The sequence below is a fragment of the Castor canadensis genome, chromosome 11 (genome assembly GCF_047511655.1).
Source record: "Castor canadensis chromosome 11, mCasCan1.hap1v2, whole genome shotgun sequence".
Classification (NCBI taxonomy): Eukaryota; Metazoa; Chordata; class Mammalia; order Rodentia; family Castoridae; genus Castor; species Castor canadensis.
Genome location: NC_133396.1, coordinates 16250352 through 16276653, shown reverse-complemented (window position 1 = coordinate 16276653; position 26302 = coordinate 16250352). Strand labels below are relative to the sequence as shown.

At 37.1% G+C, this 26302-nt stretch overlaps 1 protein-coding gene across 8 annotated transcripts in view; it reads right to left on the bottom strand.

Annotated features, from left to right (window-relative positions):
* The window catches only part of Helz (helicase with zinc finger), a 149496-nt gene that overhangs the window by 106212 nt on the left and 16982 nt on the right, over positions 1 to 26302 (bottom strand). For all 8 annotated transcript variants that reach the window (XM_074045481.1, XM_074045483.1, XM_074045479.1 and 5 more), the window contains 9 exons: positions 25174 to 25401; positions 22798 to 22834; positions 12650 to 12774; positions 10667 to 10723; positions 6733 to 6784; positions 5037 to 5112; positions 2564 to 2762; positions 2021 to 2128; positions 738 to 1035 (listed from right to left, as the gene is read on the bottom strand). In XM_074045481.1, the coding sequence (XP_073901582.1) occupies positions 738 to 1035; positions 2021 to 2128; positions 2564 to 2762; positions 5037 to 5112; positions 6733 to 6784; positions 10667 to 10723; positions 12650 to 12774; positions 22798 to 22834; positions 25174 to 25383 (1162 nt within the window). In that variant the 5' untranslated portion in view covers positions 25384 to 25401. The remainder of the gene's footprint in view (positions 1 to 737; positions 1036 to 2020; positions 2129 to 2563; positions 2763 to 5036; positions 5113 to 6732; positions 6785 to 10666; positions 10724 to 12649; positions 12775 to 22797; positions 22835 to 25173; positions 25402 to 26302) is intronic.

The window sequence follows — 26302 nt, the reverse complement described above, 5'->3', positions numbered from 1 at the left end:
AATAGCAAGCTTCATACAGCTGCGCTAATATGGAATGTTGTTACATAAATACTTAAATGTAGGTTAAATAAAATAAAACATCTATAAATCCAACCAAGAGTCAAAGAAATAGCTAACATGCCCATCCCCCATTCTGCTGGATCTGGGCATAAAATGTGGGAAGGAAGAATAATATGACAGTGTATAAAGGAACGCATCACCTTTTGCAGGTGTTTACATACTAACACCAGTGTCTCTCCCAAAAAGCACAGAGCAGATCCTGTACCAATAGTGAGTGTACAAACGGACTTAAGAAGCCTTACATTGAGGGCTTTTCATTCATTCAGAGATAATGGACTAGTATCAGCAAAGCTAACTGGACAGGCAAGAGGACAAACAAATAGGCACTACAGGTACAGACACAATTATCCTTAAAAAGAGATTCCACCCAAATGTATACTGAAGACTTAACTGTGCTAAAATCATATTATGTTAAAATGAAATTAGTGAACCAAAATATTTTCATCATCTCTTCATATGTGTTTAAGGGACGTTAAAGCAAGGTCTGTCTGATGACTGACTAAATGAAGAAATCAGGGAATAATGTGTATTATTCCTTACCCATTCCATAGTAAATGAGTCAGGTTTTTTCCCCCCTTATTATTCCCTCCCTACTTATGGAATATTTAGGTACTAATACATATCTTTTAATGTTGCCTTTTAATACATCATATCAGGGGAAAAAGTCTTAATATTACCTTCTGTAGAAGCTGCATCAATCATTACTCTTTGCATGAGTACTGGTTCCAATCCAAAGTCGAAAACTATGGTTTGGCGAAAAGTTCCAAATATTTCTGTGTTAAATGCTATCCCGACTTTATATACGTAATGATCTAATCCATTTTGGGCCATCTTTCCTCCTATCCATTCTTGACAGTTTTCTGGGACTTCTTGTGATACCTGGGTAGTACTGTCTCCGGCAGATATTGCAAAGATACTAAAATGAGGACGATGAGCATCATAAAGCAATGCTACACGATACAGCATTCTTGCAGGCTACAAGGAAGTTAAAATAATTTATTGAGTACAAGGGGACGAAATATCCAATTGTAATTGGGCTCTTCAATGAAAATATTTCCATAAGGGACTCTCTCATGTTTCAATGATACTATGTTCAAAATACAAATTGAGCTTAGCCAATGATTTTTTTATGAAAAAAATCAGAATGGTGGAAAAAAAAAAGAAAGCAAACAGTTGTTACATGACATATTTATGCTGTATCACTAGCTTCCATGCTCCTTCAGTGATGTGCTCCTCTTTCACTGTGGCAAAATCTATCACCTGTATCACCCTCAACCTCCAACTTTCAATACCCTTTGCCCAAAAAAAGTTTAGGAGCCCCAAGAAGGAAGCCTTTATAGGAGGGTAACTGCCTCTGAAAGCACTGGATTGGGTTCATGGCTGGAGCTAAAGATTCTTAAGATTTTTCATCTCCAGATATAGACAGTACAGTGGAGAAAACACCATCGAACAGAACACAAAACTTTTCCACTGAACATATTCACTGAAATTTTTGAGTGTGCTTTAATCCTAAACTTTGACTATTATAGCTTAATGAGAAGCACTGCAGAAAATGTCTTATGTGAAAAACTCATTACAGAATTTGTGATTTCATCAAATCAAATAAAAAACAAGTGTCACTTTTAAAGATTTGAAAACTTTCAGATTAAAACAATTTGTATTTAATTGTAAGCCATGAACCCCATCCTATGTTCCAAGTTTAAAAGACTTCTTTACCAAATAAGTTAAGTGCCTAAACATTTACAATGGTCTTATCTCAAAGTAAAAAAGGAATTGTACTTTGAATGAGTGAAATACAGAAATGTATATTAGCACAATATAAAACCTACATATGATGTACTGAGATTAAAACATTTTCAATGCTCTCTTAACATAGAGAATTAAAGGGTCAAAAAAGCTTCAAGAAAACAGAAAAAAAAAAAAACCAAAGTGTATTATTTAATTAGCACAAAATTCCTACCTTACAAGTGAGAGCAAAGGTCCACATGTGGTGAGATTTTTTGGTGTTGACAATAATGGACAGGTCAGGATGATGCTCCACCTTTACTCCTTCCACACATTCACTAAGCTGAAAATACATAACAGGTGATGCTAGCTCTACGGCTGAAAACACAAATAACTGTCAACAGGAAAGACACTGATGGAACTACTCATCAAGCAAGGTATTCTATACATTTATTTTCAGCTATTTTTATAAGAATAAAATATAATAAAGCTGAAGTAAGAAATAGAAGAAAACAGCTACCAAAAACTGGCAATCAAAAACTGCCTGAAAGAAGGCAATTAATGTAATACCTGCAAATATCCAAACAAATGGTTTGCTTCTACCCTTTATTTTAATAAATGGGTCTACTTTTGCTACTAAAAACACCATATTATCAACAAGTTCTTCATGTACTAGGTAGGGGGAAAAAACTAAATATAGCACATGAAAAAGCCAAGACTCAAACAAGTTCATTGTTTAAGACAAACAACAACAAAAAAAGTTGTTTATTTTCCTCACCACTTTCTCAGGAGATAAAGAATTCATCCACTTTTCTATCAAGGTTTCCATATAACTGCCTGAGAGCTGTTTATTCTCGTTTTGCTGTTTCAGTTTTATCAACCGTGAAGCGTATCTTTTCTGCCATTCTGCTAGTTCTTCCTGGGAATGTGCTGAAGTACACTGTGCACCATACCTACAGATTCCTTGCTCTAAAAATCTAAGTGGAACAGGAAAGACTATTTTATTATACACTTTAACCATTTAACGATAAACTTCTAGTATTTGCCCTCTGTCTCTTCAATGACAAAAACAAATCATCTTCGGAAAGTCATATTTCTCAACTGTCAGGTACAAAGGAGGGGGAGAGTTTAGAGAACACGAGAACATTTGTAACCATCAGAATGTCACCCACACACCCACAGACACTGGTTTCTTCCTCTGGAATAAGGGGACTCTAAAGCACAACACATTCATAACCTCTCTGCCCACATAAAGACGTTGAAAAGTTGCTTCCCTTGTGATTTAAGACTTATCAGGCAATTCCTATGACAGCAGAATTTTTTCCCCTCAAAATTGGCTTTTGTGAAAGAGCAGAATTTTTAAAGCAACACTGACATCAAGTGGATTAGCTGCTCACACATAGGTATGCCCTACTTCCCAAAAATGATATGATCTCAGAAAATGTTCCAAGGGCCAGGAATTTCATTCTGAAAAAAAAAGATACTATTAAACCATCATTTTAAGATGCTTTTCACCTTCAAATGTAATGTTTTTACTCTTTCCTATATTACCATTACTCATATTTCACTGAAAATACTGGACAATACTGTTTCAAAGAAATTTAAATAAAATTGTTACAGTATTGAGTTACAAATTTATTTAGCAGTCAGTCAGTTCTTCAAGAGAACCTAAGTGTTTACTTCTAAGGAAACAGAGTTAATGGGTTCTCAGTGTTTGCCACTTAGAACACTAGGATAACTATACCTAACAATAAGGCAGTATATATTTCAAAAAAGCCAGAAGACTGAGTGTTCTCACCACTAAGAAATGACAATGTTTAAGGTGGTAAATATGCCAATCAACACTGATATGGTCACTAAACAATGTACACATATACTAAATGTATCCCATACATACGTACATATGTGTCAGTCAAAAAAAATTAAAAAGAAAAACTCAATTATTTGGTAGTTAAAATCAGAAAAATAAAGGCTTTGACCATAAAATTTTAAATACCCTGAAAAATTATGGCAAAGCCAGTCTTTACATCAGTGAAAACATTTTAAAATTGATAAAAGATCTTCTGAGAGAAAAAAAAGAAAATCAAACTACGACTATCAAAGCAGGCAGAAGAGAGATACTATGTTATAGGCAATTCTGAGCTGGAAAAAATATGACTAGTAAAAAACACAAACTGCACCACAGCACAATACGCATAGAGTGACTCATGTACTGAAAAGCAAAGTATAACCAAGTTTCTCCTGATGGTGCAATGAACGTTCCAGCTTAAAACCCTGCTACTTGTTTGTTAAGTTCCCCTATGGTTCTGAAGACACAGTTAAGGTCATATATCTAAATGTCATTTAAGAATAGTATGTGTCCATGAGCCAAAAAATTCTTCTTATGCTTTGCTTTAAATTATTTCCCTTAAATAAAAAAGGTCTTCTATTTATATCTGGACAATAAATCTCAGGTTTCCTTTTCATAGAATTGTGTTCTACTCGCCTACAACACGAAGCCAACTGTGATCTGCAATGTTTACTACTGATTTCTACAATTTCTACTATAAAACCACTGCTATCTTGACTATTCATTCACCAAAACTACCTATCAATTTTCAATCACTATCAAAAGCAATCTAAAGTAGTTAAGAACTTTTATCTAAAAATCCGACTAGTAACTAGTAACCTGTTCTTATAAAAAGAACTGGAGTTCACCTTTTTAAATGTGACTTTCATTTCTTTCTATATGCAACTCAAATTGCTAAATTTTGAAAGGTAAGCCCTTCAAATGTACATTATTCATGAATCCTATATAAGGTAAAAAGAAAATAGATATTTAGGAAAGTTATTAAAATAATTTGGAATGTCTACCTATTTTATGCTCTACTTCATAAATTTATATAAAGTGATTTCAACTTCAACACCATATGAAGGTAAATTTCATAGTATATTAATGAGACTACCAATTAAGTTCAGCAACTGGTATTATGAAAAACTTCTGAACAAAGCCTTATCAACTTGCATTTATATCACTGCTGTTTGTAACTAAATGATGTCTCCTGGATATGGTTTTGACTTTTTTATTATTCAATAACAATGACCTTCAAGGAATCTGTTACAAATGGGAAATAAACCATTTTACTCATTATTATACTTTTTTCCTTCACGCATTCTTTGAATTTAAATTACTATTTTTCAAAAGCGAAGGAAAATTATCTATCTTTTCAACAAAGACATGTAATTGGTTTAAAAAAAAAAATTCACATTACCTTTTACACAAAGTATATTCCTCGCTGCTTGTGATTCCCCTAGGTGGTGGGCGGAAATGCCAACCATTACAAGACCCTAGGGAGTAATCAGGATATAGTCTTATCATTTGAGGCTACCTAGCAATTCTGATACTTTAATGTGCAGAAGTATATCATCCCTCCACACACATCGTCCCAGATGATGTAAAAAGGACATCAACATTTGCTTTTACTAATCAACCAAGTTCATCAATTGACTATGTGAAGCATGAGAATCACTGGGGAGGCAGTTACCCAGCAGTTTGGTCAATCTGGAGGCCCTGACTCTGCCCTAGCAACTGGTGGATCTATTTCCAGTGCAATCTTTTCTGTAAGAACTCAAGGAAAGAGGTCAGCATGATTGTCATTTCTTAAGCACGGGATGTGTCTTCATTAGGAATTCCCTCAGGAATGAAAAAAATGACTATATTCTGGAAGGAAATGTTGTATAACAAATTCCACTACTGTATATGGTGTGAGAAGAAGCTCCACATCTTCCATGTTCTTTAGGATGTATCTGACACATGTCCCTGTGTAATGTAATCCTTTTTGTAAGTGAAATAAAGTTCAAACAGTTCAGTTCTAACATAGGAGCTGAAAAAAAAACCATTTGTTTAATTTGGAATACCATGACCTTTCATTCACTTAGATGAGGTTCCAAATAAGCCAAAGTTAGGAGAGAAAAGACCAAATAGGCAATAGGGCTGACTCCTATACTCCTGGCTACTACAGAAGCAGAAATCAGAAGGATCATGGTTTGAGGCCAGCCCCTGGAAAATAAAGTTAGCAAGACCCCATCTCAACCAACTAGCTGGGCATGGTGGCAGGTGCATAGATAGGAGGATGGTACTGTAAGGCCAGCCCTAAGCAAAAATGGGAGGCCCTGCTTGAAAAACAAAACAAAAAAGGGCTAGGGGAGTGGCTCAAGTGGTAGAGTGCCTGCCTGGCAAGCATGAGAGAAAAAGGCTACAGTTTTAGCAGCTGAGCAGCCATTTTCTATTTCCTCACAAGTCACCACAGTGCCCAGCCCAAAGTGGGGGGGGGGGAGGCCCCCATGGGGGATTTAGCCAGGTTGAGTTTAAAGGTGTGCTTCATTCCTTACTAGCTGGATGACTTTGGGGAAACTACTAAACTTAATAAAAATCCATTTCAACACCTATCAAAAGGATGGAGGAGGACCCTAAGAAGTCAATACATAAAGTCACTATAGCAGTACACAGCATGAGGTAAGCACTCAATGAATGCTACTTTCTTCTGTTTCCTTTGGTACCATGGGAGAGAAAGAGATCACGAACTCTTAATCAGGGAGGGAAGAGCTCAGCTTACAAATCAGAACTTCCAAAAAACTAATAATTGTACTAGCCTAGAAGAGGGGCTTAGTGAAGGAAGTCTTCCTTCTGTGGATTGCTAAGGGGGGAGCTTAAATTCAATCCTACATGCAGGCATGAAGAGGAACCTGAACCTCTGGTGCTTCCCTCCATTATTCCACTATTATATGTAAAGGTGCCACGAAGAAAATTCTTTCTGTCCACACATACTTCTTAAAATTAAATTTTCATTTTCCTTCCTACATCTCCACTACATACATTGTAACTCAGTAAACTTCTTTCCAGTAACTCATAAAGAAATAAAGCACAGCATCACAGATACCACAAGTTACATAAAATTTGGTACTTACCCTCGTCTAACTCTTCCACTTGATGTCCAGAGAGGACATTACTAGTCGCAGTCTGCAATTTTTCAAATAAAAGTCATATAAGACAAATAAGAAATAACTAGCTGATGCTGAATTAAATTTGGATATTTTCAACATTAAAAATAAAGGTACAGTTTGCATATCCAGAAATTTTTATAACATCAGTATGTTGCAAGTGGTATTTTTTGCTCCTTGTTATATGTTAAACTATTTAACTTTGTTATATGTTAAACTATAATTATATATGGAAAAGAAGCACTTGACAGGCTCTCTTTCAGAAAACTGATAGCAAACTCCCTACATAAAAGCAGTCTAAGTTCTGAATCCCATTGGGTAGCCCCTTCCATCCTTGTTCATTTCACTCTCCTTCATAAAACCTAGAGAATGACCAAGGAGGGAGGTGCTTTTTCTCTTGCAATGAATGCCATACTACCACCTTGCCATCATGTTCCCCTAAATGTGGGATGAGTCCTTCTTCCATAATGGAGTAAAAGACTGGGGATTCACTTGCTGTAATTTCCTTAGACAAATACTCAATCTGTGCTTTAGACTCTAACTTTTTTTTTCCTTTTTCTTTTATTATTCATATGTGCATACAAGGCTTGGATCATTTCTCCCCCCTGCCCCCATCCCCTCCCTTACCACCCACTCCGTCCCCTCCCTCTCCCCCCCCTCAATACCCAGCAGAAACTATTTTGCCCTTATTTCTAATTTTGTTGTAGAGAGAGTATAAGCAATAATAGGAAGGAACAAGGGTTTTAGCTGGTTGAGATAAGGATAGCTATACAGGGAGTTGACTCACATTGATTTCCTGTGCGTGGGTGTTACCTTCTAGGTTAATTCTTTTTGATCTAACCTTTTCTCTAGTACCTGTTCCCCTTTTCCTATTGGCCTCAGTTGCTTTTAAGGTATCTGCTTTAGTTTCTCTGCGTTAAGGGTAACAAATGCTAGCTAGTTTTTTAGGTGTCTTACCTATCCTCACCCCTCCCTTGTGTGCTCTTGCTTTTATCATGTGCTCATAGTCTTTGCCCTTGATATAATGTCCACATATGAGGGAGAACATACGATTTTTGGTCTTTTGGGCCAGGCTAACCTCACTCAGAATGATGTTCTCCAATTCCATCCATTTACCAGCAAATGATAACATTTCGTTCTTCTTCATGGCTGCATAAAATTCCACTGTGTATAGATACCACATTTTCTTAATCCATTCGTCAGTGGTGGGGCATCTTGGCTGTTTCCATAACTTGGCTATTGTGAATAGTGCCGCAATAAACATGGGTGTGCAGGTGCCTCTGGAGTAACCTGTGTCACAGTCATTTGGGTATATCCCCAAGAGTGGTATTGCTGGATCAAATGGTAGATCGATGTCTAGCTTTTTAAGTAGCCTCCAAATTTTTTTCCAGAGTGGTTGTACTATAGACTCTAACTTTACCCTAAGTTCCACACTGCCAATTTCAGCCAAGTGACTACCATAATACTTTTATGTAACTATTCTACAGCATCTTATATGCTGAATCATTGCCAACATATATAGATTATGCATATAGATTTATTGTAATAGTATGCAGTAGCCTTTCTGCATTCCCAGACCTCACAGGATATCTGGCATATAATGAGTAGTCTGTAAATGTCAGATGGTTGGTTGGATGGATGGAAGAATGAATGGATGGATGGATGATCACTTAAGTACTTCAAACACTTATGTAAGTCCAAAACAAAATTCATCAACTTTATCCCAATCCTGAAAACCCCTCTATGGGAGTGGGGAGGGCGCTGAGGGGGAGGGACAATGGGGGCGATGTAAATAATGTGCAATATAAGACTGACTGGAATTGTCACTGAAAATCACCTTCCCTGTAAGAAGTTAGACTTCTTACAAATTCACAATCAAATTTATTAATTAGACATTTCAAATTTTACAAAACATACTGTTTTTGTCTTTATGAATCAGCATTTAGTTCCGAGCCGTTATTCTCATCCACTATTATTCCTATTTTTAAATGTTTATTAGCTTTATCTAGATGGATACTTTTTTTTTTTTAATAATATCAGTTCAGTAACCAAAAAGAACGTTACACTGCTTACGTAAAATTACAAACACAACTTAAGGGCTGGGGATGAAGCTCAGTGAGAAAGCGCTTCCTTCACGATTAGATACCTAATACTGCCAAAAAAAAAAAAAAAAAAAATCTTCTAGTGGGATAGTTAGAAAAATATAAGAGATATAAGTGATGTTTGTGTCCACACATGTATCAGAATTATAAACAGTAAAAACAAAAATTTTAGCCTGGTGCCAGCTAAGATTACACACCTATAATCCTAGCTACCTGGCAGGCTGAGATCAGAAGGATCAACGTTCAAAGCAAGCCCAGGCAAAGAGTTGACAAGACCCCCATTTCCAAAAAAAAATCTATAGCAAAATGGACTGGAGGTATGGCTCAAACAGTTACAGAGCCTGCTTTGCAAATGCAAAGCCTGTTCAAACCCCAGTTCCAACAAAAATAAGCAAATTAAAATTTTATATATTTGCATGTTATCGAATAAAAAGCTGGTGATTCAATTAAAATAATAAAAAAACAAAAACAAAAGTTTTGACAAATGAAAGGTTTTATCTTATGTTAATGTTTATAATTCTCTTCTGTTACTTCTTAGAAACTATAAAGACTACAGTGTGTATACAAGAAAGGAAGTGGCTTTAAAATTAATGGCAGCTTACTAATTCTTGGTTCACTCACAGTAAGGTAACATAAGACAAAGAAAATAATATTTTTTATAAAAGGCCAAATAGTAATAAGACAGTCTCTATGCAGCTTGCATAATCTACTGTAACTGCCTTCTTTGCTCACTGGTGGCACAAGCTAGGATATGTCACTCAATTTGGAATGGGAAAAGAATTCACAAGAGGTCAAGGCTGATGCCCAGGTCTCTACACATCCCTGTCATCTGAAGCAGTCTCTGTCTCACTCTCCATTCACCTTCAACCCTCAACTCTTGGATTTAGTGTTGGCCCCTGGCAGCCCAATCCAGTGAATTTTCTCCTGCAGAAAAGCTTATTTGTTTCCCTCAATATGAACTGTACGTATGGTGGCTTAAATAATTTGTTGTCTATCTGCTCCCCAAGACTTTAACCTCCCAGACAAGGACCATGGGTGTCTTGTTCAATGCTGTATCCCTAGCACCAAGCATAGTAGATGCTCAATTCTTGAAAAAAAATATGCAAAAAAAAAAAAAAACAATTACTTTATATGAGCTTCCACTTATGACAAAATTAAAAAATAGGTATTTTTAAAATAGGACAGCTAAATAAAAATGTTTTTATATGCTTGGATAAGGAAGAGAAATGTGAGGCTCAGAAAACTGTGTACCTTTTACATGTTGCTGCTGTCCCTGAACTTCCACATTCTGTCACTACGGCACATTTTGGTTCACCATTTACCTTGATATACCTCATTTCTGTCTCCTAAACCTATTCCCTAAAAACAATCCAGTCACAGACTTCCTTGTTCTTTAAAACAATACAGAAGGCTTAAGGAATATTCTGTTTTGGTTTTGTTTTTTCAGTATCACATTTTTAGTGGCAGTATCTTCTAACTTTCAGAAGTAGATTCAAATTAAAATTTCCCAAACAGCTGTTCCATTTTGAGACCAGAGATAACTGGTAAGAATTAGGGACAGAACATAAGACCTGGGATACAGAGGACATGTGAGAATCAGCGACACTTTTTGGTTTGGTTTCTTTGCGTGAATTTAGGGCCTCACATGCTTGTGAGGCAAGTGCTCTACTCCTTGAGACCTGCCCCAGCTAGAAGGAATGCTCAGCAACAGCAACAAGCTGTCCAAATTTTAACACAGCAGGCTTTACCAGCCAGACTGAGTTAACACAGCTTCAAAAAGATCCTTGAAATAAACATACCTCTGTTTCTGTGAGAAGTGTTTTCAGTCTTGTTAAATCTTTTGTTACCATCCCATTCTGAAAGGGTGAAAGAAAAAGAGAAAAAACAATCAATGTACTATTTCTTCACTGTGGCAACTCAGTTTCATTCCTCAGTTATTTCTAAAGTTTATCTGTAAGACACAATGTTACCTTCTTCCCCTCACCCCCACACTATCATCAATGCTAGTAATAAAGCTACACATTTGTAAGCAAAGTTAGAAAGTTAACAAGAAAAACTGTTTAGAGTGCCTTTTCTATAAGTAAGAAAACTATTCACCTTATGCAAGAGCTTAAAATTAATTCAATAAAATACTGCAACAGGTATCACTGTAGCGCAAATATTGTAAGTGAAAAGAAATAAATCTCACATTGTTTTATACTTTTTCTAGGACTAATGAGCTTATATGTGCAAAATGGTCAACTCAAGCAGTTAGCCATGACTCAGAGATTCATATAAAATCCTATCATTTCAAAGTTGGATCATTAATAAAGTTATGGAATGAAAACATTCACTTTCCTGAAATTCAAATTTCAGAAAACTTGACACTCAAAACAAATAACTTTTTGCTAGCTTAAAGTTTAAAAACCTAGCAGGAAAAAATGGAAAATCTTTAATGTATAAAGCAAAGCCCCTTAAAGATAAAGTTATCTTAGTTATAAAGAATATTCTTTGCCATCTACTTAGAACTAAATAGCTATATAATTTTATTATATTCACACTTGTGAATCTGGTGAAATCAACACACTGTCAAATTTTTAAAAAAGCAATTCACGGCATACTAATTCCTTAAAAAATGATTAATTCCCCCAAGATACATCACTACATTACACTCAACATACCAAGTACTCTCCTAATTTCTATATTTTTACCAAATATATTTCTTTACAGTAAAAAATGCTCGATAGTGTCACAATCCAATTAATTCACAAGAATCAATAAGGAACAAAGAACTCACACTGTGCCATAAAATAAACATATACTTTGTTTTCTAGTTTTACATAATGATTCCCGAAAAGTGTCAGTAAACTTTGTAATAGTTACCAACTGGTGAAAACAAATTATATCTCTTTTCTTCCAATGTCTACAGATTACCAATTCTAAAGTTCCAAAATGTACTCTTTCAATTATCTCAACCAAAACAAAAAAAACCTTTGCCTGGGGATGTAGCTCAGTGATTAAGTGTTTGCCTAGCATGCACAAGGCCCTGCCTTCGATACCCAGTATCAAAAAAAAAACCTTAATATTAGAGCTGGGACATGGCTTAAGTGATAAAGTGCCTACTTAGCAAGTTTGAGGCCCTGAGTTCAAAAACCAGTACCACCCAAAAAAAAAAAAGAACAAACAAACAAAAAAACCCCACAAATCTAGAAAAGTAAATGCTATGTAAAAAGATTTATTCTAAAGTCTGAATATAATTAGATGGTTCCATCAGAGTAGTTATGGATATTTTTCTACACATATACCATCTTCAGAAACACAATTATTATACATGCAAACAAGAATTTTAAAAAGAGGTAATTATTATTTAGTTTAGGCAGACTTAAAACATTTTGTGAAATAAACAGTTGAATTCAAGGACCCTAGCCAAGCAGGGTAGTATACTCCTATATTCTAGCACTCAGGAACCTAATGCAGGTGAGACCCTGTCTCAAAACAACAACAAAAGCACAAGAACTCTATAAGGTTATAAGTCCATATGAGCATTTTAAAACCCCAAAATATTGGGCTCTGTTACATTATACCTTTAATCCTTTAGTTATCCTAAACTTCCAAGTTTATTAAAAGTACCTATGACTTTTCTATACACTATTGCAAACTGTAAGAATCCAATGATTAAACATTAATTTATTCAAAAGAAATGAGCACCTCAAGATTTTCATGAATTTTGATTTCTGGTAGGAAGAACTACGAGGAAAAATGACTCTGTGTTCATGCACTGAAACCCTAGCTCATCCACGTACCAGGGACTCTCCGGTCAGTGACTTGGTAAGGATGGAGGACACAGGTTGGAGCTTTCCTTTCAGCTGCATGCAGCACAGCACTGCCCGAAAGGCACCCTCTCCCTTGGCCAGTCCTTCTCCCAACACTACCATGGAAGAACAGCATCATTAACCACATGGCATCCAACCACATTTTTCTTGATTACAATATTAACACATTACCACAAGCATGGCTTCTTATATGCAAAAAGAATAACTGCAAACACAAGAAGAAAGCAGTGGTATTTCAATTCTAAGACATGCATATAAACAAGAAAAAACACCAGACAAATCAACATATTAAACCTATTACAACCTGCAACCAACTAGTATCACATCAAAATCACAGGGAGAAGTAATCGTAAAACTCTCTCCAGTATGCAGCTTGCTAGAATAACTTCCCAGGTTCTTCCCAGGTTCCATTGCACAACAGGCTAGCTATGGTCAATAGCAATTGTGTATTTCAAAACATTTAGCACAGAAGATTTTGAATATTCCCAACACAAAGAAATGATAAATGTATGAGATGATAAATACGGTAATTACCCTGATCTGATCATTACATACTGTATACTTGGTCTTGAAATATTACCCCGTAACCCACAAATGTGTACACTTATTATATGTCAACTAAAAAAAAAACAAACAAACAAACAAACAAAAAAAACCAAACAAACTTTGGTGATTTTTTTGGGGGCGGGGAGCAGTACTAGGGTTTGAACTCAGGACCTCAAACTTGCTAGGTAGGCACTTTACCACTTGAGCCACTCCACCAGCTAATTTTTTCTTCTTTTTTAAAGGCGCTAGCCAGACATGAAGGTGCATACCTGTGGTCCCAGCTACTCAGGAGGCTGAGGCAGGAGAACAACTTGAGCACCACTTGTTCCCAACACAATGAGAGCCCATCTCAAAAAAAAAACTTCTCCAGTGAGTAACTGTTCAACCTATGATTTCAAGCTAAATATGAGCTTTTAAAACTGCAGATTTTCTAGCTGACCAAATTCTCATGTTTTTGACAGTGACACAAGATCCTGTGCTATTAAAATGCACAATAGAAACTGCAAATCTCAGTATTAGATATTCCTAATATCTAATCAGTTAAGGATTAGCCTATACTGAAAAGGCGCTGGTGCCTCACGCCTGTAATCCTAGCTATTCAGGAGACAGAGATGAGGAGGATGGCAGTTCGAAGCCAGCCCAGGGAAATAATTAACTAGGCCCTATCTCGGAACAAAACCCTTCACAAGAAAAGAGCTGGTAAAGTGGCTCAAGGTGTAGGCTCTGAGTTCAAACCCCAGAACCGCCAACTGGGATTTGTGTTATCCAACACAAAAAAGGGCTGGCTATGAATATTATAAAGTACAAGAAGCCATAGAGGATTCCCTTGTTTTGGATCAAAGGTGCAGATATGTTTCCCATCCAAACCTTCAAACTTCAGTCTCCAGATGTCATTCTCACAATTCTGATAACTGTGACTGCAGAAAAATCAAAATCTATGCTATACAGGGTTTTTTCCACCTCTAATAAACTAAGAGCTGGTAGAGTGGCTCAAGTGGCATAAGGCCCTGAGTTCAAACTTCAGTATCACCAAAAGAAAACAATCAGCATTTATCAAATTCAACAAGATTAATGTCCAATGGCTACAGAAAATGCTACCCAAATTGTTTGCCGGTCTTTGTGGATTTAGTATGATCCCAAGGATCACAAGAATCTCTATTATTTCTAGCAATACAGAATATAATCATTTTTATGGCATGTCATTTGAGACTATTTCTCATAGCAACTGCTAATGGTTCAATTAATAAAGCAATGTGTATCCTTCTCTTGACTCCTAAGCCCAAGGTTCTATTATTAGTGTGCACATACATTAGTCTTCCTGTATATGAAAATAATTTGCTAAAAGAAAATATTTTTGAAATGTTACCCTATTTCCAGTTATTTCCATGATAATGTTCCTTTTAAGTATCATATAAGATTATAGTGTATATAAAGTCCATTGGATCTGTTCATCAAATATTTGAGTTGAACTGAATATATTCTCACTATATTGTTGAATTTTTTTATCACACATCATCTTATTTTTTCTTTTATCATACATCATAACACTAATAAAATCCTACATAAAATACTGTTCTGCAATTTCCATCAATACTTACATAATTTCACATTATTATAAATAACAAACATGGTAGTTCTTATACTGTGCATTCTCCACTCAGCAAATTTAGTATTTTTGTTAATAGTGTTCTTATTTACCATATTTCTGGCTAAATAATGTTCCGTCAAGTAGATACATCAATTTATTTAACTATTCCCTTGCTCCAGAAGGATTCTAATTTTTAGCTTTTTTAAAAATAACATTGTAAGAACCTGTGTAAATGCCACAATGTATCCCCACTCATCATAACAATAAAAGAAAAAATAAATAAAATTCTATGATTTTAGCTTTTATATTTAAAAAAAATTGTGTTAGGCATGGTGGTACACCTCTCTAATCCCAGCACTCAGGAGGCTGAGGCAAGAGGATCATGGGTTCAAGAACAGCCAAAGCTGCTTATTGAGACACTGTTTCAAAAAAAAAAAAAAAACTTCAATAAACATCTTCATGTATATACTCCTACTTGAATCCAATGACTAAATTGAAAGTTGCAATATCTCTGTATTAAGAAGGTTGTATTCGGGCAAACCCATAGTTTCACTTTATCTATGTTACAGATCACCTATCTACAACTGTGACTGGATGATTCCAGTAAGTGAGATGCCTAAGCATCTTACAACATTCCGCGGTAAGCCCTCTCTCTCAGAGCTCACTATTCCTAAAACTATTTCAATATGACCTTGGGCCAGTCACTTTCCCTCCCTTGCCTTCAGTGTGGTCATCTGTATACACAAAGCAACATGTAAAAATCTCTGTAAGGATCAAATGAGGTAAGACAAGTAAAATGCTCTGAAGAAAGACAGAAGTCCTACTGTTTCCTCCCTTGTAACTGGAGGTGACAGTGGAGACCTCATAAGATTGTGATAAAGATTAACTATACTAACTAGATAAAGTATCTAGCAGTCTTTGGATTGTGCTCCTTCATGTACCTTCTACTAATACTTCTAAAGTAACACTGACAATTTCCTTTTTAGTAACTGGGAAATTAAGAAACTAATTGTTACAATCTGCTACAGAGGCTCACAACTATAATCCTAGCTACTTGAGAGGCTGAGATCAGGATGACCGAGGTTCAAAGCCAGCTCATACAAATAGTTTGCAAGACCCCATCTCCAAAATAACCAGAGCAAAACAGACTGGAGGTATGGCTCAAGCAGTAGAGTACCTACTTTGCAAGCATGAAGCCTGAGTTCAAACCCCAGTCTCATCCCCCGCAAAAAAAGAGAGAACCCTCACTTCAGAGATGTATATGTCATACGGTTACAGCAAAGTTTAACTTCTGGCAACTGTCTGGTAACCAAAGTAAGCTTTTTCTATAGAAAGTGATTAATTTAACTGTGTTAAAACTTTTCCCTGGCCTCCTTCTCAATTTTAGAAGTCAACATCTTGCTGTCTCTGTTGCAAGACCCCAAGGAACATAAATCCTAATTGTGGAAAACAGCAAGACTTTTTCATATCTTCTGCTCAGGCACTCCCTTACTTCATTATTTCCCAGGTTGATCTGCTTACTGTTTTTTTCTTTTTTCTTTTTTTTAAACTAATTTTGCTTACTGAGAAAATAACACATTAGCTACTTTTCTATGTTTCTTAATACTCTGGGAGAGTTCTGTTCCCAAATGTTCACAATAACCTTTTTTTTTTTCTTTTGCAGTAATGGAATTTGAATTCAGAGTCTACACCTTAAGCCACTCCACCAGCCCAGGCTGGCTTCCTGATTTCTGTCTCCTGAGTAGCTAGGATTACAGGTGTGAGCCAGTGCCTGTCTGTTCACTACAATCTTTAATCTCAGTTCCATATTTGGCACATACAATTTATTAAAATTGTATGAGGCAAGGCATCATTTATTTTAAACCTCCTTTTATACATAAATATAATTCCAGGGTTAGGAGATAGCGCAGTCATAGAGCACTTGCCTAGCATTCACAAGGCCCTGGGTTCAATTCCTAGCACTACAAAAAAAATTTTTTTCAGTTAATATAAAATTAACACTAACAAGTATTCCATGAATAAAAACCACCATGAAAGATACCTAAAAGTACTACCCATAACTATAGGTGCACAATTACAAATTGTCTAGAGCAAGCAATGAGTCCTACCCACCATGATAACGGTTTTCCTTAAAGATCTGTTAATACTAAAAAGAAATGTTTACATATTTAAAGGGTAACAGTTGTCAAACTTAACTCAAATATTAAACTTTCACTTCTCTAAGATTCTGTCCCAAAATTAGTATTAGTATCCTATAATTTAAATTTCATTCCTAGCAATTTAAATATAAGAACTTCATTTAAAAGTTAATAGGCATTATGGGAAAATTAAGAGTGAACGTCAGGGACTAGCAAAGTGGCTCAAGTGGTAAAGCACCTGCCTAGCATGGGAGACCCAGAGTTCAATCCCCACTATCAAGGGGCGGGGGAGGAAGAGTGAAAGTCAGTATCCCATTCCATAAAACCTTAAATTCCTGTTGGAGAACAAAATTGTGAACTATTGATACATACAAATTGGATGGATCTCAAGGGCATTGTGGTGAGCGAAAATAGCCATTTCTAAAGGTCATGTGCTGTTATCTAACACTGGCAAACTAGAGATGAAAAGCCTAGGGTTAGGAAGAGTGGGAAGGATGGCAGGTGTGATTAAAAAGGATTGTCATGGTGATAAAGCAGTTACGTTCCTTGAATGATTGTTGGCTACAGGAATCTATGTGATAAATGACACAGAATATATACACTCATTAGGCTAATATCAATTTCCTGGATTGATACTGTACTAACCACTGCGGGTAAGTGAGTGAATGGTACAAGCCTCTCTACACTATCTTTGCAACGTTCTATGAATCTATGATCATTTCAAAGCAAAGATTTTTTAAATTCTCACTGGAGCAATAAAGCTGTGTGTACAGTAGATGTCCTGTTCTGTTTGGGGTTGCAAGCACTCCACCAGCTGAGTCACAACCCCAGCCCTTTTTGCTTTAGTTATTTTTTTTAATAGGATCTCAGCTTTATGCCAGGCAAACCTAGACCACAGTCTTCTAATTCATGCTTTGCAGATAGCCAGGATGACAGTGTGCACGAACTGAGATGGTGTCTCACTGACTTTTTGCCTTGAACCCTTCCCATCTCTGCCTCCCAAGGAGCTAGGGTTACAGGCACTGGACTATGTCTCTACTTAAAAAGCCTGATGAATATGTAAAACATTAATAGACAAGGAGTCTGAAGACCAAAAAACCTTCATCCCACTAGTATCTACATAATTCTGAGCCTCAACTTTTTCATTTCTAGAATAAAAGAAAAGTCTTTTGCTGCATTTTCCCTCAGGTTTGGTACATTTATAAAACCCTAAAGTATACACAGGCAGCAGTTAAGGATAAAGAAAAACAGTATGGTCTCTTGGCTCACGAAGTCCTCACTTCAAAACCCCAATTCCACTCTGACTGGCACTGTGCTCCTAAACAAGTTACTTAGCCTCACAAAGCCTATTTCCTCATCTACAAAACTGAATACAATGCCGTTAAATAAAATAACATATTTCAGAGAACCTGATCTGAGATATTCTGAATACTGTTACCCTGTTAACTAAGCATTTTTTTTTTTTTTGAGAAGAAAGCAGGACAGTTTATTGAGCTAGAAAAGCACAAAGTGGAAGTAGAGTCCCCAGAGTTGGGGCGGGGGGGAGTCCCAAGACAGAGTGCCCCCATATTTTTCAAAATGTATTTTTTTAATTGCCATAAAAACTATAGATACTCCTTGACTTACAAAGGAGTCAGATCCTGATAAACTCATCATGAACTGAAAATAAAGTCAAGTCAAAAATATATTTAACAATCAGGTACTGCTGTCTCACACATGTAAATCCTAGCTACTTGGGAGGGTGAGATCAGGAGGATCATGGTTCAAGGCTCAAGGCCAGCCCAGGCAAATGTTTACAAAACCCCAATTTCAAAATATCCAGAGCAAAACTGAATGGAAGTGTGCTCAAGTGGTAGAGCACCTTCTTTGCAAGCATAAAGCCCCAAGTTCAAAGACCAGTCCCACCCCCCCCCACCTCCAAAAAAGAAATGCATTTAAGGGCTGAAGGATGTAGCTCAATGGTTTAGTGCTTGTCTAGCATAGGGGCCTGGGTTTGAGCCCCAATCCACAAAAAGGAAAACACACACACACACACACACACACACACACACACACACACACACACTTAATACATCTAACCACCTAGCCACCAAACATCCTAACTTAGCAACACAGCACAGCGTGGGGTGCTGGTGCACATCTCACGACCTGGGCTGACCCAGTTGCTGTCCAACATCATAAGAGGTGCTGGACTGCACATCACAAGCCCAGGAAAAGAACAAAATTCAGAAGTCTACTGAGTACTTAAGTGTTTCTGCACCATCATAAAGTCAAAACATGGTAAGTGGAATCATGGACTACCTGAATGTAATCAAATCATAGGACTATCTGAATGCAATCAAAACTCTTCTGAGAAGGTAGTTACAGATGTCATTTCTCTCCTGGGAAGAGTATAGAGGTTCATTCAATCCCTGTCCACTTAACAGGTCACTGGTTAGCCTCTAACGGGGTTACTGGTTACTGAGTCATTTACTTCACAGGTCAAGTATAACTACAATAAAACTTGTAATGAAGATTTCTTAAACTGACAAAACTCTACAGCCTGATGTTTTTAATGATTAAGCTTCGCCTGCACATTGCATGTAGCACACTACTCTAAGTAAGATTCTATTCTTTTTATTTCACTTCATTTTTTCATTTTGCTACTGTTTTTTTTTTTGGCTTCAAAGTATATTTTCTTTCTTTATTTTTGCTCATTTTGCTAAAAATATTATTAAGTCTTCTATAAAATAAGTATGTCAAAGGCAGAAAAGAGTCATTTCATGAAGTTTTCAGTTCAGATAATGAAAACTGACTTAACCACCTCACCTAATCAGAGGTCACTGGCTCAGCAACCTTCACAATCCTGAGCCTAAAACTAAAAGCCATGAACTCAGAGCCTATGCATTTACTTTCTAGATGCCCTTCAGCCTCACTAAGAATCTTTTTTCATATTATTACTCATCCATCTCTTTGGGATATCAGTCGATTTACTTTTAGTGAAGTACAAACTGAATTTCAAAATTTTGTGACTCTTTGATTAGTTCCTGATTTAAAGAAATCAGCCAAACAGGTTATGGACTGGGTTTTAGATAATATTAGGGAATTACTGTCAATTTTATTTGGTTAACCAAATATTACAGTTATACAGTAATAGCCTTACTATTTTTAGAGATACATACTGAAGTAAGTATCTGGAGATAAATGCCACCATGTCTATGATTACTTTAAAACATTTCAGAAAACAATGAAGTAACTATGGGTAAAACATAACTGTTCAATCACAGTTTTGAGAATGAGTGTTTATAATACTATTTTATTTCCTCGGCTTTCCTGTACACAAATTCTCAAAATTTAAAAAAAAAGTTAATGTTTTCTTAATTCCCTAAGAAAAGACTGCCAGCCTGATTTACTAAACCACAGCACAGGTCAGAAGCAGCAAGTGGAAAAGGGCAGAAGGGTCGTCGCAACGAGGCATGTTATGAGTGATAACGAAGGCAAAGTGATGGATAGTCTAACAGGAAGACAACAGACATCAAGACTACTATACATAAAATGCAAACAGGAAGTCAATGGTGGAGCACTTTAGATAGTAGCTATCCAAGGCTATCTCTGGAAGCATCTCAGCATAACCAAGCAGTAATAATTGACAAAGACTCAGGGAGAGTCTCTTCTTGCTTTATTACTGACTACCTAACCACACCATTTTATCTTACACAAAAATGTTACTAAAAGTTGGGAAAAAATTACATTAATATCAGAGCTTGACAGCTACATGCATCTTACCCAGTATTCCCAATGTTTACATCAAATGACCAATTTTGTATACAAGATTTTGTATGAATTAAAAAATGACCATGTTCCAAGTTCCTACTTATCACATGAAAGAAACAAGGAATGAACAGAACGTAATTAAGGAACTCCTTCCTTATTGCGAACTAAGCCACTTTTCACTTTCACACTCAGCATTGTAATGAACACCATTCTGATTTTCTCCTTCTGGATTATTTGGGATGGTATCCCAGAAAGGAGACTAGTGGGTCAAAGCGTACAACGTCCTACCCAGCTGCATGCCGTGGCACACTCCACTGACACCACAGCACACACTCATGTCAAGACAACTTCATCTTTTGCTGATAGATCTGTTTTAATACAGTACCTAATTTTAAAATGCTGAGTAAAACAAAAGAAATATGCCACATTTTTCCATATGTCCCTTCACCTACAGCATTTAATTTTCTGTGACTTTTCACCAGTGTTTTAACCTGAGACTTTTGTTTCCTATCTCCAGAATGAGAAGACTGTATCAACTTCACTAGTATTCAGAGAAGTGAAAATTAAAGAAAGAGAGACTATTTCTCACACGAGATCAGCAAAATTTCAAGCGTGACAGGTTTCAAAGTTAGTAAATGGGCACTTGCATATGAGGTATATACATTTGAAACAAATTTGGCAATGTCTATAAAAATCCTTATTGTACATACTAAACCCAGGACTCCAACTTTTAAGATTATCCTACAGAAACAAAGGCAACAATAAGCAAGAATATATGTTTATTGCAAGATGATTTATAATGACAAGCTAAAAAGCTAGAACCAGCAGGAAACTCATCAGTGCGGGAAACGAGCTGAGTCAATGACAGCACACACAGGCTGGCAAACATGAAGCAAGCGTCAGAGCTAGCATCTGAACTTAGAAACATAGTCATGATATATTGCTACATAAGCAAGTGAGCAACTTTGAGTTAACATTAAAATTGTTTCAATTTTTAAAGGAAAAACCTAATTTATGTACTATAAGCATCTGTGTTCATCACTATAGAGAAAAGTCCAGACAATAAAGCAAACTAACAACAAGATCTCTTCACATAGGGAAAAAAAGAGAAATCACCCCCTTCTACAAATTCATCTAGGTTATCTGACTTATTGTTATTTGCTGATTGTTACTTTTTTTAGATGTCCAAAGATGAGGTATTTTTAAGGAAGATTTTACTGGGTTTTTCTAATTCTAATTTAATTACCAAACCACAACAATTCTATGAAACAAGGCTCACAAAGAGGTCACTGATCTTTAATGAATGGCTACAATATGCTTAATACACCAGAGGAAAAGGTAATATTATTTGGTAAAGTATAAAACAAAAATATTAAATACTTCCTTAAGTACTAACACAAAGGAGTAAAGAGGGAAAAAATTAACTTACCTTAAATACCTCAGGCCCAAGCCCCCAATTCTGGATAAATGAAACATTCTATTATCCAAGTCACTGAGCTATGCGAAACACTCCAACGAGAGTGTGTGAGAATGCTCACTGAACTCCTCACCTGCTGGCAAGTGAAATGGCAGCGATCACCAAGAAAAAGGCTTCTATAAAGTACTCAACCCAAATCATATTAGCACAATTTCCTGCCCAAAAGAAAACAAGAAAAAAGAACTAAAGAGCATTCTAGGCAGGCTCTTCAAAGGAAAATCTGAGTAACTACAAAACATGTCAGGAGGGACAGGCCTTGTTTTCAATGTATCCAAGCTTAACATTTCATCAATGTATGCTACATTTCTTAAAAATGGTCTCCTATTGGCTGGAACTACTCAAACTTTAAAAGGACACACTGTCAATATTCCTTGGGAGGAAGGTTACAGGAACTTCAACATTCATGAACAGAAGCAATGTTCATCTGTACACCGGGTGCACACCTGTCATAGCAGGAAAGACACCAACCAAATCAGTCACTAGGTACCACAGTAAGATGGAAATTGTTTTAAATCTGTAACTTCTGAAATTAGAAAATGAAAAAAAAAGTGAAACCTTAAAATATTGTTCAATAATTTAAAATCTTCAAATCTGAAAAGTGCCATTTTAAACGTACCATGTCTACAATCTTCATCAGCTTGCCCATAGTTTTTCTGTAAGACAAAAAACACAAGATCAAATTAAGTAGTTCAAGGGCTGCTTTTAACAGAGACGTTACCAGAGAAGCTCCACTTTGTTTCAAAAATATTCACAGAGCTGTGGGCACTGATGGCTCATGCCTGTAATCCTAGCTACTCAGAAAGCAAAGATCAGGAGGATTGTGGTTCAAAGCAAGCCAGGAAAATAGGTAGCAGAATCCTATCTCAAAAAAAAAAAAAAAAAAAAAAAAACCATCACAAAAAAGGGCTGGTGGAATGGCTCAAAGTGTTGGCCCTGAGTTCAAACCCCAGTATTGCAAAAAAAAAAAAATTTCACAGAGCAGAGCCAACTCCTGTGCTCTGTGAAGATTACACAGCACAATACAAACATACACCACAATGCGTTCCTCTAATACACTGACTCCCATCAGGACTTCTCACCTTTTCTCACCTCAACTAACAACAACCTCCTCCTCTACACTCCTCCTCAGCCAATGGCTTAACTCAGAAAACTGGAACCATAAGAAGAGAATGTCCACAGACTGTCCCTACCATGTCTACCTTCCTCCCAACATCCTCTATCCCTTCCACCTTCTCCCAGGCAAACTATTCCTGCTCCCTTCTAAAGTTAATCCCACTGCTGTGCAGACCTGCTCCTCTGCCTTCTTCAGAACACCACCCCACTATGTCTCCTTTGCTTCTCCCACATCCCTGAGTGTTTGTTCTTCACTGGATCATCTATAAATAATTTATTTATCCCAACTAAAAAAATTCTTCTCTTGACTTCACTTCTCCTACTATGTACTTTTTGTCCAACTCCTTTTTTTCTCTTGGAATCCTCATGACAGAACGCCTCAAGAGTTACCTATATTAATTTATTTCCATATATATTTCCCCTGATCCTCTTTTCAGTCTGCTTTAATCAGCCACATACTGCTCCAAGGAACCACTCTGACCTCCACTGAATCTGGTCAGATCCAGTTATATTCACATATACCTAGAGACACACTGCCACATCTCTAGTGGCAGCCACTGACAAGTGGTAAACATTAGCTCACTCTGGCATACAGACTTTCTTCACATGCCTCCCAGGACACTGGCTCTCACACTTTTCCCTGTCCTCGCGGCTGTTCTGCAGGTTTCTCCTCTTCTCCCCAACCTCTCTGACACAGTGGCATGAGATTAAAACCTGGTCTTCTCTTTTCCCTTGGTGACTTCCCCAAGACTCTAAACTCTAGCATCACAGAGACTCAATCTTTCTCCCCAAACTCCATACCTACACGTGCGACTACTCACTCAGCACCTCCAGCTGGGAAGCTCAAACTGCACAGGTCCAAAACTGAGCTCACAAACCTGCTCCCTATGTACAGTCTTTTCACCCCAGTTGAAGGAAACTCCATTCTTCTAACTACTCAGACAAAAAACTGTCAGAAAGGTGACTGTGACAGCTCCTGCTCATTCCCTGCATCCACTACATCAGGAAATCTTACTGTTTCTACCTTTGTCTTATAAACCAGAACTAGCCACTTCTCGCTAGCTCCACTGCTACCATTTAGGGCTGAGTCACTCTTGCTGTCTCCAAACTAGTCTCCTTGCATCTACTCATTCCTTCCTAGTCTATTTGCAACCCAAGTCCAACGGCTCCTAATTAACATCGTGCCACCTCTCTGCTCAAAGTGCTGTAACAGCTCTCCACCTTGCATGGAATAAGAACCAAAATCTTAGGCTGGCTTAGCGTTCTTCACACACTCTACTCCAGTGCCTCCTACCTGTTCCTCAGACACAGGAGGCATGCTACCGCCTCAGAGCTTCTGCGGTAACGCCCCCTTTGCCTTTGACTTACGTACGGTTCACACCCTTCTTAACCACCTTCTCAGGGAGTCTCAGTGAGGCCTGACTTGACCACCCTAAGTAAAATCACAACCCCTTTGTCAGCCCCAGTATTTCCAGTCTCCCATGCTCTGTTCTCCTTTTCTCATGCTGTTATCTAAACTGTGTACTTAATTATAATGGCTATTATTTCTTTTCTATCATCTACTAGGAAAAATAACCAGGAAGAAGGGACCTTTTTCTTTGTTTTTCATCAATACATAAGTTCCTAGAACAGTTGACTAGTACATACTATGCACTCAATAAATATTTGTTGAATGAGTATGTAATCTAAAATGTACCATAGTACAATCTTCAAAGTTTTAAACACACAATAGTTTGCCACCATAGCCAGCAATCGATCCTACCTATCTCTTTAGGCCAAACTTACCTGACTTTGTATGGAGGGTGACTAGCAGTAGTCCTCCCTCAATGAAAAGGCCATTACATGATTACACATTGGCACTCTGAGAGTGTGTACTCACCAGCTGCAAAAATGAGGCGATTCTGTAAAGAAGACTCTCGATTTTGATGCGTTCCAGCTCCAATGGGCACGGCCCTGTGATCTCTGCCATGGGGCACTGGCCGAGAGAAAGAAGGGCTTCTGTGCAGTGCTTGAGAGCCATGTCATAGTCCTGCCTCTTCAGTGACTCGCACGCTTGTTCACATGACTTTTCAGCTCTTCTGTCTTCCATGACTCAGGAATAAAACTCCTGAAGTCAGGGAAAAGACCAATTAAAACGATTTTAAAGACTTGCTAACTATAAACTCTAGACCCATTTCTACTCTACCAACTTAATTACCTATCTGAAGATTCTTTCATCTGGCCTCCAGATTAAGGTCATAGCTTAGCAGCAGCTATTGCTAATGTAAAAGCCAAAGTTCTCCTTTACATTTTATGAAATCTTTACTAAGATCCAAGCCGGATTGATTCTATCAATATATCAAATTTATAAATGAGGCAAATTTATAAATGAAACGTGACTGAATATTAAAAAGTACAACAAGCCATAGAGGATTTCCTTGTTTTAGACCAAAGGAGCAGATATGTTTCCCATCCAAACCTTCCAATTTCAGTTTCCAGATGTCAGTCTCACAATTCTGATAACTGTGATTGCAGAAAATCAAACTCCATACCATAGAGATTTTTTCCTCCTATGAAAAACTGGTTGAGGGCTAGCAGAGTGGCTCAAGTGGTAGAGCACTTGCCTAGCAACCATGAGGCCCTGAGTTCAAATCCCAATACCACCAAAAAAAAAAAAAAAAAACCTGGCTAAAATCTAAGTGTGACCTATCCATTAATAAATTTCAACAAGTATTCCCTGAGGGCCAGGCCCAGTGCTAACAGCCTCAGACACAAACAGCATAAGCCCACTGCTTTCAAGGAACTCATATTCTAGCATGAGAGGTAAAGAATGAATGAACAATGACAGTATAGGAATATTCCATTTGCCTAAAGGCATGAGAGGCCTCAGGAGGTAAGCAGGAGTTCGCCACTTAGATAACAGTGAGAACAAATGCAAGCTCTTAAGAGACTACAGTCCAAGTGAGATCACCAAAGGGAGAAAATCCTACGTTTAAACTCATGGTACAGGACAGAGATAGAAGGAGCTA